Source organism: Vombatus ursinus, unplaced genomic scaffold, assembly GCF_900497805.2.
Source record: "Vombatus ursinus unplaced genomic scaffold, bare-nosed wombat genome assembly UNPS02015255.1, whole genome shotgun sequence".
NCBI classification, from domain to species: domain Eukaryota; kingdom Metazoa; phylum Chordata; class Mammalia; order Diprotodontia; family Vombatidae; genus Vombatus; species Vombatus ursinus.
In genome coordinates, this window is record NW_020955033.1 from 20,291,223 (window position 1) to 20,307,545 (window position 16,323).

Here is a 16,323-nt window from a genome sequence, read left to right on the forward strand (position 1 = left end):
CCCAACCAAAACTATGTTGTTTTACATATAAAACCTCTGCCACTGTTCTCCATGGCCTCAGAACAGTAGCACTAGCTGGCTCAGGAGACAAGATATGGGATAAGAGAGAACTAGAAGTAGTAGTAGCAGAATGTAGGAAGAAGGGAAAGAAGGAAAGTCAATTTATGTTCATAAATTTTAAGAAGTAAGAATTTTTGCTAGTAAAAAGTTTTGCGGATTGGTTAAAAATCTGCTAAGGACACTGACAATCTATTCCTCTACCTTTAGACAAAGTAACCTTAATCTAAACCTAGGAGAGAGACTATGATTTTCTTGTTGCAGTCCAGAGCCAGAAAGTTTCATAATCTCCTTTGGTAGAGTATTCCACTACTCTAAGTCCATATGATACTTTACAGTGTAAATAGTGACAGTCCGGGAAGTGTCAGTCAACAAATATTTCTCAAGTACCTACTATGTGCTCAGTAGGGACTACAATATTCATCCCATCCAAACTTCAAGACAGTTTAGAAATAGAACTTCATTCTTACTGTGAAAAGTCTGTTGATAAGGCTGGGTTACTCCAACTTTTAAGTTGATTATTAAGATTTTATTAAAAATTCAGTGGTACTGAGACCCCAATGGACAAGTAGTCTAAGGATTGAAATAAACAGTTCTCAAGCGAAGAACTGCAATTACTGATAATCATATGAATGAAAGTTCCAAATAACTAAAAAGAGATATGCAAATCAAAACTACTCAAGATTTTTACCTCTTACATCCAGAAAAACTGGCCAAGATGAAAGCAGTTGGAAATAGATACTTAACCATAAATCTTACTGCTTAGAGGTCAACGGCAAAGAGGTCCCCTATACACAAAAATATTCGTTAAGAATTTTGGTAGCAAATATTCGGAAATAAGTAGATGCCCATCATTTGGGCAACAGCAAAACTAACTGTAGCAAGTAAATGTGATTGAATATTACTGTGTCTTAAGAATTCAGAATAAAAAGGATTTCTAAGAGGCAGCATGTATAGTAGATAAGGTGTCAGCCTCAATACCACAAAGAACTGGGTTCAAGTCCAACCTCTGATACCTAGGACTATGTGACCCTGTGCATGTCATTATCTTCTCAATGCTCTAGGAAACTCTCGAGTCTAAAAGTCATAGAGATCTATACTGCTAAAGGGAGTTTCCTCATCTAAGAGTTCCCTATATCAATCCATTCAGAAATTCAGTCCATGGTCCCTGTGGAAAGACTTATATAAACTGATGCACAGTAAACAAAACTGGTAAAACAATATAAAACAACAATTTTAAACAACAATTTTAAAATCCCCAAAATTGTGTAATTAAAATGACTGAGCTAGGCTCTGAATAAAAGTCAAGGAGATGTCCTTCCCTCCCTTCATTGCAGGGGCAGGGGGCTATGGGTATAGAATATTGTATATACTGCCAGATGTAGCTATGTTAATATTATTGAACTGCTCCACCCTCCCCCCCCATTTAAAAAAATTTTTGCTATAAAACATGGCTTGGGGGGCAGGCTAGGGAAGGGGCTCTCAATCTTATAAGGTAACTTCCATTTAGTAATGCAAAAGGTCTACTGTAATTGCTGTTTTCCCTACACAGAGGGGAGTGATAAGAGAAGGAAACAATCATTTATTAAGCATCTACTATGTACCACACACTATGCTAAGCGCTGTAGAAATATCACATTTTATCTTTATAATAACACATTTTACAAGTGAGGAACCTAAGGCTGACAGAGATTAAGTGACTTGCTCAGAGTCATTTGTCAGAGGCTGGATTTGAAAATTTAGGTCTTCCTGACTCCGGGTCCAGCATTCTATCCACTGGGCCCTCTAGATAAAAGGAGGAATATTTTTTGAAATCAATGTAATGCAAGACATCAATAAAAATAAAATGCAATCTTTAAAAAGTCGGTAGCACTACCCTCATACTTAAAATGGCTCAAAAGAGAACTTAAAATGTTTTCCCTTGATCTTCTTTATCTACTGTGTGTACTAGACTTGGAGTCAGGCAGATTTCATCTCAAATCCTACCTCACCTAGGATATTTACTTGCATATTTTGGGACCTCTGGGTAAGACATAACTTCTCTCAGCTCAGTTTTCACATCTACAAAATGGGGGTAATACTAGCACCTACCTTACAGAATTATTGTGATGAGCAAGTAAGATAACATATAAAAGTGTTTTGCAAACTTTAAATTGCTATATAAGTTATATTATTATTAATTAACCTTACACAATAAAATTAGCAATGCCCACTTTTTAAAAGCAGGTTTAAGAGGCTCCCTTCTTCCACTAGAACATTATCCACTCATCTCCCTAGCATCAAGAAGAGAGAACCATTCTAGGTTATGCCACAGTTGGCCAGACAAATCAGAGTCTCAGTCCTAGGTAAATTCTATGCAGTAATGCAAAAGGCTTACCACCTTCATCACTGTCATTGCTGCTTAGAGCAAGAGAGGAATACTGGAAAATGAGGCAGTTGGCAAGTATAAATGACACCCCCTCCCCCACAGCCACTAAGGAAATAAGCTCAAGTTCGTACTCCTGGGAAGACAGAACTGGAAACTGTTTATATTCTTTTAAAAATAATAATCATTTCTCTTCTAATTCTGGAGAAAGTCTGATTTAAAAAAAAAAACCTCTCAATTATTCTTGCTAGTCAGAAAGAGGAGTAGCCTAAGTGGATGAATTGCAAAGGCAAATAAAGCATTCCCTGTTACTTCCAAATTCCTTCCCTAACAAAGTAGAATTGTTAGCAGTTTTGATTTTTAGAAGAAAAATTGCTACTGGGACTCAAAACTGACGTAGGAGTAACAGCTCCTTTCTTCTGGTCAAACAGCTAATCAAATATTGAAGAGATCAAAAGGCAGGATAGGAGAAGCAAGGAGTTAAATTAATACCTAAACTTGATAGAGCGTCCTCAAATAACCAAAAGCACATTGGAATCGCCAACACCAGTTACCATCCAGCCTACTCCCAGTCAATCACAGATTATTATTTGACCTCAGCTTTTCCGACAGTGCCACAACTCTCTGGTATTCCAAGGAATCTCTAAAACACAGTTGCTGGCAAAAGGTGCTACCAAGTGAGCACTTAGTACCAAGCAATCATGAGCAAGTTAGGAAAAAAAAAATGTACCCAACTCTCTGTCATACAGTTTATTTATCTATCTAAACAGAGATCTTTTTATACATCAATTCACTCTATGGGCCACACACACTTTGCTCCCTTCCCCTAGGTGACAAAACAACAATGCTTTGTTGTTTTTTTTTTAAATATTACAAATGAATTAGTGTTCACAAGGAATTAACTCCATTTGTTTTCAGTTTAGAAAAACAACTGCCTTGTTTGAGCTATTACTCTTCAGAATTAATTTTCTAGTACTGGAAACAACTGAGGTGCTCTTGGTCAAACTACTATCTACTACTATCAATGTGATGAAAGTTAATAATGCAATTAAGAAACCAAGATAATGAATATAGAGATATATGAAAAGGCAGACAGAATAATGTGAAAACATGAAGAAACTGCACTAGTGTTTGGTTTTTGTTGTTGTTGCTGTTGTTTTTTGGTCTAGGCAATGGGGTTAAGTGACTTGCCCAGGGTCACACAGCTAGTAAGTGTTATGTGTCTGAGGCTGGATTTGAACTCAGGTCCTCCTGAATCCAGGGCCAGTGCTCTATCTACTGTGCCACCTAGCTGCCCCTATACTAGTTTTAACTATATAAAAGTGAAAAAAGCACACAAGTAGGGATAAGGAAATAAAAGGAAAAAAGAACAAGGTGGGGGAAAAAACTACTAAAAGTAGTCATTACATTTATCAATAGGTAGAAACCATTTAACTAAATACTTTTAAATATATGTGTCATTAGTTTTGTTGGTATTTTAAGTTAATAACTGGAAGATCTTATTCCTATAAAATAAAGGTCCAGAGAAGGAAGCTGCCTTGTCTCCACTGGTAGAGAATCTCACTACCAACCTGCACAAAACAATTAAATTCTTTAAATTTGGGAAGGTGATTGGGTAAGTAACAACCAAAACTTTTCTCAAGTGTTTGTTGAAAGTAATTCTTTGACTTTTCCCACTCTGCCCTCATGGTCTTCAAAAAAAAAAAAAAAAGTTTTATTGATATTTCAAAAAACAAAAATATTGTTGTGATTTCCTAATTACTTCCTTATTAAAAGGAAGGGAAGAGGTGAGAAGATAGTGGAGATTTGATCACCTCTGATATATCTTCCAGCTCTAAATCTACAATTCCACTTCACACCCCCACTAAAAGAACCTTCCCTAACTATAAACAAGGACACAAAACCAAAATAAACCAACTTTTGGAACACTTTTAGTATGCCGCCTTTTACTACTCACTTATGTTCTACTACACTATAACAATGGACTTCAACTGACAGAGAAGAGATAAGAGGATGTTCTAAATAAAGAACAGCTTAGGCGAAAGCATGGACATGGAAGGAGGTAGCCATCACTGTATTTTAACAAAGGTTTTAAGACAAAAAAATGTATTAAGAAATTATTCTGGCAAATATACACAGAATCAACTAAGAATGCAGAACAAGAATACCTATTGTCTACAAAAGCAGAAGCTATCTAAACCCAACTGTTTCCTTCCCCACAGTGTTGTGTACACGGGACTATTTACTAAGTAGCAAGCAGTATTTGCTTAATTGAATTTAGGTTATTTTTTAAAAAAATAAAGAAAACCAATTAGCATCCTAACCTCATTGTTCACTGCTACTTGGTAGGGCAACCTCCCCTTCACACAGGTCAGTCCCTGTGACAAGAATTTAATTAATCTCCTTGTTTGGTCATTTAGTTGTGTCTAACACTTCATAAACCGTTATACAGTTTTCATGGAAAAGATACTGGAGCAGTTTGCTATTTCCTGCTCTACTGAATTAAGGCAAACAGAGGTTAAGTGACTTGTCCAGAGTTACACAGCTAGTAAGTGTCTGAGGCCAAATTTGAACCCAGGTCTTCTTGACTACTGGCCCAGAGCTCTATCTACTGAGCCACCTAGCTGCTCCCTGTCTCTTTCCTTACGTCATATATATTGTCCAGATTTCTACCATCATATTTTTTCTCATGCTATTCCTCCCATTTGAAATTCCCTTTGCCCATCACGGTTTTAATCCAAACCCTATACTCTTCCAGGGGCAGTTTAATTCAGCATCTTTCATAAAACATTCTATACTGACTTTCCCCTATTTAGAAATCTCTCTGCACGTAATCTTTTGTTCGTATTATCATGTGCACATGCCATCTAACTCCTGCCCTTGCCTCCTCAATAACATCATAAGCTCCTGAAAAATTACAACCATCACTTTTATATTTTTGGCAGCTTCCAGAGGAACTAATATACTAATCTGGACATAAAACACTTAATAAAATCAAGTCACAGTCTTTACTGAGTTTTATCACTAAATGCTTCCTAGATATGATCTTTAGACATTTCAAATCACCCCGAGTAGAAACCCTCAAGACATTCAAATTACTTCAGAAATCTCTGAATTTCCATGTAGCTTCCCCACCTACCACATCTTCTATTCCTAGTTGATTCTACATACGTTTGTCAGGATAGCTTAGTTTTCGGATCAGAACCAATGATGGCTACCTACTGCCATGACCATGCAATGGCCCAAAGCAGCTCCCCAATTTAGAATGTCTCCTTATCTCTTCATTGTCAAACAAAGTCCATCACATCCTTCAAGATTCAATTCTAAGTTACCTAACCTGGATGTTCCTTTTTTCCCTAAGTAAGTCATAACTCTAACTGCCAACAACTTATGTTCTTCATGGTAATAGAATCGGGTAACCTAGGTTCAAATCTTAGATCTGCACAAGCTATGTAACCGTAGAGAAATCAAAATCTCTCCATCATCCTCAGTTTCCTTATCTCTAAAATAACATTTTTACTTTCTGCACCTCAAAACATTGTGTAGATCAAATAAGGTAACATATAAAAAGCTTTGTATAAGGGTAAAATATCATAATCATTAACAATGTTTTATTTCTATCAAGTGAATATTTAATTTATTCAATCAGCTGTGAAATCTTATAAGATAAGCTATGTTACTATATACAACACCACCAATGATTCTTAAATTAATGGAGTTTAAACTTTATGCAATCATGCATTTTCCTAAAGTTTTTTTTCCTAGAAGTTTCTAATTTTTGAGTCAACTAGTAGAGATGTATTGAATCCCTTAAGAACTCATTTAGCTGTCAAAGCAACTTCAGTAACTAGAAATTCAGTTAATATATGTTCCCATAGCAGAGACCAAACAGGAATTTTTTACAGGGTTTACTAATACTCTTGTCAATTCTGGTCCTCAAATGTGCCAATTGTAACATGAGTCTCTGGTACCCTCTGGTGTTCAAAAACTGTATAATCTCCCTCAAAGCCATCGTAAGTTTTCTGCAAAGACAACCGAGAGAGGGAGAAGTCTTTAGGCTTAACCCAATCACCCCAAATTAAAGAATGTAGTAATTAATAAAAGCTTTGGAAAAGTAAACATCTCTGTCTAATCACTATATAACTTTAACTCCTGGAAAAAAATCAAAGTGAAGAACTAGTGATTTCCTCTACATAAAGTTACTTTCCAGAAAAGTTAGACCTTCTTTAGCACAAGAGAAGCAAAAAGAAAGGCCTATTTAATACAGTGACTTTGCCCTCACTGAAAAGAGTCAAGGCAAGGTATAACAGAATTTTCATTATGTTTTCCCTTTTAATGTTCTTTTAAAACCATAATAAATGTTAAATTAGGAATTCAGAAGAATTAATTTAGATAAAATAGAAAGTTTAATAAACTACAAACTCATGGAGGAATTAGTTATCATTCAGGCTACATGGAGCTCTCTAACATCAACTCTCAATAGTAACAAGTATATGTATTTTTTGCAACTGTGATGTCTTCCCCCATGTTGTTTTTCAGGTTAACAGTGCTTTCTTTTTTACAAGTCAGAGAACACAAAAAATGCACAGTAAAGTGAAATTATATGCTGCAGGCATGGTCAAATTGGGCAGCATACATTGGAAGGAAGCTATCACAATGGACTACTTGAAGAGTTGCAGTAATACAAACTGGCAAGTAGTAACTATAAGCTATACAGAGGAAAACAACACAACCTTCAAGCAACATGGCATAGCTGTGAAAAGCTGGGAAACAGCAGCAGCCAGGAGATGAACTTGGCATGCAACTAAGAGAAATGAGGATAGCTCTTTCAGCAATGGCGGCAACCTGCAGTCAATGAGGCGAAGAAGCAGGACTGCAAACAGCAGTCACAAGGAGTACCAGCAGCAGCTCAAGGCTCAAATCTGATTCCTGTCTTCATATCTAAATGATACATAAAGGCCTGGTTACACATTAAATGGCTCACTAGCACTGAATGAGGAGCTGATAACAAGGCCCAACTATTGCCACAAAGGCAGTAGGTAAAAATCCAGTCTTAGAAGTCCTAAGTTCTCCCATTAAATCACAAGTCTGACACTCCCAGGATGATACTTCAACTTATCTAAACATCAAATTTTTTTTTATCTATAATCCCACATCATCACCACCTACTGGAAATTTCAAACTGCATGGCCTGGAGTCATTTCAAAATCAACATGTCCAAAAACCCTTTATCTTTCTCCTCCCCTCATCCATCCTTCTTCCATATTTCCCTACATCTTTCTGTCAAGGGCACCACTCTCCTTTCAGCTTCTAGGGTTGGTAACCTTTTTGTTCAACCCATGTAACCAATGAAAAAAAAGGAGTTCTTTGTCACTAAAGTTTTTGCTATGGTTAAATGGATCAACACCAGAAACTAATATAATTTTATCAGCAGAAATGACAATAAAGAAGAGACAATGTCATCTGTTTTGCCACTAGGCCTTAAGGACCACAGGATCCTTCCATCAGTTGAAACCTTCCACATGTATGGTCTTCCCCATTAGAATGTGAGCTCCTTGAGAGCAGGGATCTGCTCCCCCCCCTTTTTTTTCCTGTATCATCAGCACTTAGTACAGTACTTCAACTATGGTAAATTTACTAAACGCTTTATTCATTCACTTTATTTATCCATAAATCATTCCTGGTAAGTCTCTGAGCCCAAAGATTTTACATCAGAATGTTACCATGTGGGAAAAACTTAAAATTTAAGGTTCAAGAAATGCTGAGTGGGAGATAACTTAGCTTCCTTTGGTTACATTATGATATATGTAAAAAAATTTTGTTGTTTAGGACAATGGCTATCCATTTAGTTGTGAAATCTCGCTGTTTCCAGCTCTATAGCATCTCTAGCACCCAACATCACCCCTCCACTCACACAGTTACCACCTTCAGGTCCCCATTACCACTGTCTATATCAATGCAAAAGTCTCCTAATTTGTCTCCCAGCCTCAAATTTCTACTTCTATCTATCCCCTACATTACAAGTGCTGTGATCATTACTGCTTCCAAGATAAAATAAAAACTCCTCTGTTTAGTTTCTAAAACTCTTGACAACCTGGCTCCAATCTATCTTTGAAGACCTGCTGGGATATCACACCTCCTACCACACTGCAATACAGTCAAACTAGTCTTCAAACTAGTTCTTCAAACAATACTCTACATCTTATCTTTCATGCCTTTTGCACTGGCTGCCTTCATGGCTGGAATGCACTCCCTTCCATTCCAATGATGCCCTCATTTTAATAGGCAGCCTGTGGGGTCCTGATTGGGAAAAAGCCCTAAAACATAGTAATAAGTGAAAAGCCATAAAAATGTAAACTGTGTGACAGGTGGAAGCCTGGACATGATGACTTGTTTATAATTATAACTTAGCTACAAAATTATATTTTAGACACTGAGTCAAAACTTAAACTATGCCCTATGAAAGCCAAAACAAGAATATTGTAACCCATATGTGACCAGTATATGATCTATATACAAATTTATGTTTGGGCATAATTTTGGCTTAACTCTCAAGCTCATTACTAAGCAGAAAACCAAAAATATCCACTAATCAGTAGTGATGCACTTTCTAGTTCTTCTTGCCTTTATCTGTTTTCTATAATTACCATGGGGATTTTGGGGATTCTTTGCAGGGATCCAATGAACTTGTCTGGCTACTGCCCCAGATTGAAGACCACCTTTGTTTGTAAGTATTTATAATGACTGATTAAACTACTACCTGTAATCAATCTTGAGCTCCTTGACCTTTTTCTTTGGTATCAAAAGAACACTCCACAGTTACAGAGGAGGAACAAGGTTCCCTGGCCAGGGGAATTCTGGATCTTTCACAGCCCAAGAGCCATCTTCCGTGCGAAACCTTTTCGGTTTCCCCCCCTCCCCTGAGTGTTAGTGACTTCCCTCCTAAAATACCTTGTATTTGGCTACTTAGTATTTATACTTGTCTATCTCTTTACATTCATTCGGTATTATATAAGTATCTGCTGTCCGTACCATCAGAATATAATCACACTTCTTGCAAGTAGAGACCACTTTATTCTTTGTATTTGTATCTGCAGCATGGGGCCTGGGACAGAGTAGACACATAAAAGCTTGATCATTATATATGATGGGTAAAAATATATAAAGAATTTTAAAAGCGAAATTTGTTTCCTAAAGGATACATACCTTCTTTCAAAGAAACAATCTTTAACAAAAGTCACTGAGTTATACAACATTGAAATGTACAAATAACGACTGAAGAAAGCTAAATTACCAAACAAACACTAGTTAAACCTTCAATTTTGATTTTTTCCCCACATGCCACCACTTTAATGTAAAATCTTTAGGCTCAAAGATACATGAAAAACAATTCGTACCAGCCTTTACCAAACTATTGATCCCCTAGTACAACTAAATTTTTGACAGATCATTAACTACTTGACAGAAGCCTGAGAAAACTAAAAAGTGACTAAAGATTAATAATTAAGATTGAAAATCTTTAAAATTAAGTGAAAAACAAGTTTAACACACATTTTCCTGAATATACTTCATAAAGCAAGATACATCTATATTTCATAATTATTTTGATTAGCCTCAAAAATCATAAATCTACAACATCTCCACAGTGCCCATAGCCATAGCATGATTAGATAAATCACAGGAAACTTGGTATCAATTACCAAAGCAAGAAACAATGACTGGAAAAAATAGAAAATGGTCTGGAAGAAATCAAGCGTAGACCCTTAACTTATACCCTAATTCCACAATATATTCAAAAAAGATATGAATATTAAAATAGTATTTATTTTGTTAAAATGATATTAAAGAATATTAATAATAAAGAGTACTAAAGATGAAACTATGAAAAATCTAGAGGAGAAGCATATCAAATAAATACCTTTCACAGCTATGAATGAGAGATAAATTCTTAACCAAAGAAGGAACAGAGGCAATTATAAAAGATAAAATAAGTCATTTTGGTCATATAAAATTGAAAGTCTTCTGCATCAACAAAACTAACACATCCAATATAAGAAGGGAAGCAGTCAGATGGAAAAATCTTTGTAACAAATATCTTTGGTAGGGTTTGGAATAAAGATATGCAGACACAGAAATATATAAGACCAAAACTCTTCTCTAACAGAGAAGTGTTCAAAGCATATGAATAAAGAATTTTTTTTAAAGAATTGTAAACAATTTAAAATTGTATAGAAGAATACGCTAGATGAGAAGAATGAATGAACCTCCCCCCTCCCAGGGTTTCACCTAATGCCTAGGAAATAGGGAAAGATGACAAAAGATGGGAACAGGAGATCTTGGAAGGGTTGTGGAAAGACACCTACTATAATGTACAGTTGGCGGAGCTGAAAGCAATTGAGCATTACGTAAAGAAAATTACTAAAATGTTCGTATGTACCCGCTGACATTCTACTGTTATGCCACGAAAAAAAAAAAGACTCCATTTATACCAAAATATTTATATTAGCACTTTTTATGACAGAAAGAACTGGAAACGAAGTACATGTTTCATTAATTGGAAAACAGGTAAATAAACTGTGGAACATGAATGTAATGGAATGTTACTGTACTGTAAAAAATGACAAACATGATGAACACAGAGAAACATGGAAAGACTCCCATTAACTAATGCAATGTGAAATAAGCAGAGCTAGGGGAAAAATCCACACATACACACAAGGAGTACGATACAGTCAATAGGAAAAAAAAAAACATAAAACAAATGCTGATAATTTTAAAGAACAAATTTGACTTCAAAAAAAGAGCTACAAAAGGTAACTCCACTAGCTCCTTTGAAGGGGGGGATGGGGGAGAGGGAGAAAAGGGTCCACATGTCTGGAACACTGTATACTACCAGATTTTTCCAATGTATTCATCAGTTTTATTAACTATCTTGCCTCCTCTTTTTCAAAAACATCTTTGGATAACTCTTAGGGAGAAGAAAGTGGGATAGAGGGGTAAATTTAGGTGATATAGCAATAAAAGTTCACTTCAAAAATTTATTTTATCAATAAAATTTATTTTAAAAAAAGAACTGGTAACTAGTGTCTAGACAGGGAATTGCTGGGGTTTGTACTGGTTATAGTCAAGTAGCATCATTCTCAGGGCAGAATTCGTTGAATTGATGACATGAGAGGTAGAGAGATCAATGATTTGAGCATAATAAAGAGTCTGAGAAATGGCCTATTTGATGGTGTAGAGATAGAAAACAAAAGTCATATAAAGAATGATGAGCAGTTTATCTGTCTAGAACAAACAAATATATCTACCTCCTCACTGTAATAAGGCCTGCATTTAAATCAGTCAAGCTTAATGAGAAAATACTTCTTTTTTTTTTTTTGCTTTTGATATGGTAGGGGAATCATTGTATATAGATGACCTTAAAAAACATCAACAGAAGTACAAGAGAAGTCTAACTCTCATCAAAGACTTGACTAAACAACAAAGGATTAGAAAGATAAATGCAAACACATAAATAACAATGCTATCAAAACACTGGTATCAGAAGACTTTTTACAAGGCCCTGTACTGTACCACTGCTACAATATTAAGTATATAAAACATTTCAAACACATTATAAATGGAAAGCCCCATAAGGGTATTATATATCATATTTTTAAGTGACAATGCCTTTAAAATGGAAGTTTAAATTACCATAACCTAAGGGAAATGACAATATTTGTTTCACTAGATAATTCTCTGGTTTGCTTCACCATATAGTCTTCTGAAGTTTAATAGACTGCAACCTCTAATTAAATGCTATTGAAAAGCAAGAAAAGGCAACAGCAGACAACTCTCATTTATAACATAAGCAAAGATCTTGTAAGGAAAACATTTCTTAAGAATCCAGATAAATAATAAACATTCTAAAAAATGTTGGGTATTATCATTTCTTTGTACATTTTAGCCATAAATTTAACAAACTGGCAAATGAGAGTAATCACAAACCTTTCCATTTACCTGTTCTCCATTTTTATGATAAACCAACAGAATGTCTACTTTTGAAGGTTAATGGTCTGCTAAGGATGGAAGGTTAGGTACAACTTCAGCTATAAGCCAGGTTTTGTGACAGAATCCATAATTAAAACTTAAGTCAATAATTCCTGCCTTCACCTTGAATTTCTGAAGGCCACCAGTCAATTTCAATGTTCAGTGATATCTAAACTGAAAAAGAATTCAATGGCTCAATCCAGATTAAAAATTTAAGCTAATTTTTAAAGATATTTCATTCATTCTGATTTCCAAATGAATGAAAACATTAACTTTCCTTCCAATTTTTTTAAATTGTTCGAGTGTTTACTACAGTGCCTGGCACATAGTCAACACTTAATACACACACACGCACACACACGCACACACACACACACACGCACGCACACACACACACAGAGTTCAAGTTAGTTCAAGCTTTCTTATAAAGTTAAAGGCCAATTATAAATTTGCAGGCAAATATTTCTTCTTTTCTATCATTATGGGTTATAGTTTGCCAAAAAAGACAGTTTAAACCAAGCAGTTTAAAGTATATATTTTATTTAAGTGTTATTCTTTCTATCTGTAACCTGTCTATTTCTTGTTGAGAGCATTCCTTATGCCACATGAAGTTCTAGCTATTTATTTTCTTTACCTGAAGGATGTTGTTCCGTTCTCTTTTATTTTGTTTTTCTGAACAGGAGGTGCTTGAAGCGACAGAATTTTATTTCCTGGCAGGGTAATTTGCTTTAGAATGGAAGCTGGGAGGAAAAAAAAATACACCCAACACATATACACAAACATGCCACAATAGGAAAAATTCAAGATGATTATTTCACCTATTGTTCAATCAAAGACAATTTTAAGCTGACAAAGAACTAATCATGTCCATTTAAACTAGAATATAACAATGAATTTACATTTTACTCTCTATTCAAGATTAAACTCCCAATACTGTTTAAGGAGATCCATGTTTCCCTTAACACAATTATTTTAGTTATATACAGGCTATGATTCTTTTCAATCTGTGAAAAACATGACTAACCCACACTTCATCCTGTCTTAGCCCTAAGAAGTGAATTTGATTTTTTTACATTTATGTCACAGAATTAAAGTTTCAAAGTTTCATCTGAGTTGTTTTTTTTTTTTTTAAACTGGTTAAATAGTTACATCAGTACTTGAAGCTATACTGACAATATAGAACCCTACACAAAGGCTAGTCAGACCACAACATATTTTTGGAAAACATTATACCTTCTTACAATTCATGATTGCGAAAATCTCACTTTTGCTGGCTCCAAACAAATGAAGAATACTTTTCTAGCACTATAACTTTCTAAGTAAGAATAATTACTTTTTCACTAATTTATTTTTTCCAGTGCCAGAATAAACATCACCTGAAGCCATACACCCACACATGTGTGAGTGCATACACTCTCCTCCCTCCCCCAATAATAGTGGACAAAATGCAACCAAATGGTATTAATACATGGGAACTTCTACCTCTCTATTGATCTCCAATATGCTATAACATTACATTGCGATTTACTGCAAAGACAAAACAGCATGCTCAAATCCTACTCCTTTCTATCTCTCCTTGTTAGATAAAAGGAAAAAGCAAAGATATATCACCACCATCCCGCTGCCCAAAGATGTCCCAAATCCAAACTGCAAAATGCCAAAGAAACCCTACCTGTAGGAAATTGATTTGTCTGTATTAGTGTGTTCAAGGGCATCCTCTTTTGTCCAGATTTCTGAATGGTCAGGGCTGAGGAATGTGGTAGGGCAGTCACTTGTTTGACAATGCCTCCAGAAGGCTGCTGTACTACCTGGAAATAATAAACTACTGTTTTTTTTGTTTTTAAGAAAAGGCAAGGGGAAAAAAAAGACAAGCCACAGGGGAAAAAATTCACATTACAATCACCAAAACTAAATTAAAATGAACAAGCTACCTATAAAGAGAGAACATGTTCATTTGACTAATCTTTGGGCAATACAGGGGAAGTTTTCAGTTTTAACAGCATACTGTGCTCATGAAATTTCAAATATACTTTCACTTTGACATAACAAAAAAACCTCTCTATCATTTAAATTTATTTCTAACAAAAATAATTAAGAGTCCCAAGGTTCTGTAAGACATCAGTAATCCACACTTCATCCTGTACTACCTCTAATAGCTGAACTAGAATTGTCTGACACTGAATTTAAGTTTCAGGGACAGCTTTCAACTTTCAAGGTTTGATTTCATAAACATTTGGTCAGTTTAAAAAAAAAAAAAAGATTCCATTTGCAGTGCAAAGATATAGACTAGCAGGATCAGTTTTTAAGGTTAAAACAGAAGATGACATATACATACATATATTTGTAGAGAGAGAGACTGATACACATACAGAGACAAAGAAAGTCAGAGGAAAAGAAACAGACGGACAGACACAGACATACACACAGAAAATAGGATACAATTCTTTGCCTAGAGTGTACAATTGACTGACTATAATTCTTATTTTAATAAAAGATGAACTTCTCATGTAAAAGAGCAAAAATTAAACTCAGTTTTCCATTAAATATAGTACTTTCTTGGCTTGTCCTTCACAATCTTGACTAGTCTTGAATAGTCACATCCATGACATTAAAAAAAAATCAACACTTTTATAATCAAACAGTCCCTTATAGCAACCAGAGTTCATAACAAGCACTGCCATTATAAAGGAAATTATAATATATAGTTTAAGGTCACAACCATAACCATTTGAGGACTAGTAATCATGGTTACTGCTGTCTCAAGGGGTCTATGCTTCATTTATCTTAGCATTATGCCATTTTAATTTTTTTAAATTGATTTCATGATATGTCTAAAGGTCTGCAAAAAATTAACAAAGCTGTAGATGGAAAGCTAGAAAAGCTAAATCACCATTTAGTTAGCCAAGTGACTTTAGAAACTCCGGGTAGGCTAGGCCTGGTAGCAAATCAGTCATGCAGCCTCCTGCCGCTGTTGAGGAAGGCCAAGGCTGTTGGGAGTATGAGTTCAGTCAATCACGTGCCCCCCTGTAAGTCCAGCACCAACATCATGAGCCCTCGTGAGTGCAGGACCAGTATAATGCCTGGGGAGGGCAAGCCATCCCACATCGGAAAAACAGCAGGTTAAAGCTTCTCCACTGCTCAATATTGCACGTCCAGTGTGGGTGGGAGAAAGGGAGGAAGCTCAGATCACAATGTTCCTTCCCTTCCCCGAGACAATGGGTATAATAAGATCTACACACCTACCAATCAAAATTAATACTGTGAGATGGTACATTAGGGTTTATTTGAGTTCATCACTATCTTCCCTAACCCCTCCCCTGCCCTGGTTGAAGTCATCATCAGCTTGAGTTCACTGGTTCCCTCAACAACCTGTGTCATTCTGATGGAAGAAAAAACTCCCCCTCTGGCTTCCATTTTAAAGAGGGATCAGAAGCCCAGTCAACTCTTCCTACCAGCTGTGCTCCTTGCATTGACTCCACCAACACCATGCCCCATGCCTAGTACCTTCTTCTCTACCCCCTCCTTTCAGTTTCCCTTTGTTGTTGTCTTCTCCCATTAGACTCTAAGCTCCTCAAGGGCACAACTATCTTTCTTATTTGTATCCTCAGCGCTAAACACAATATTTGGCACATAGCAGGCACTTAATAAATATATACTGTACTGTGCTGTATTGTATTCTTTCGTGTAAACACACCATATTAAAACCAAAGTTAGTTTTTGCTTCTTATTTTGGACTAGACTTGTGATTTCATCAGTATGGGAAATTCCTGGTACGGAAACCTATTCTACCAATGCATATTAGCACCCGCTCCACAACTTGTCTTAGATAATTGTCAAAATACTATTTCTGTTAGTACCCTTTGGAAATGCAA

General features: G+C 35.7%; 1 protein-coding gene across 2 annotated transcripts in view; it reads right to left on the bottom strand.

The window, feature by feature from the left end:
- Positions 1-16,323, bottom strand: part of LOC114031849 (transcription initiation factor TFIID subunit 4B-like) — a 184,533-nt gene that overhangs the window by 91,026 nt on the left and 77,184 nt on the right. For both annotated transcript variants that reach the window (XM_027847015.1, XM_027847013.1), the window contains exons 8-9: positions 14,124-14,259; positions 13,086-13,191 (exon numbers count right to left, since the gene is read on the bottom strand). In XM_027847015.1, the coding sequence (XP_027702816.1) occupies positions 13,086-13,191; positions 14,124-14,259 (242 nt within the window). The remainder of the gene's footprint in view (positions 1-13,085; positions 13,192-14,123; positions 14,260-16,323) is intronic.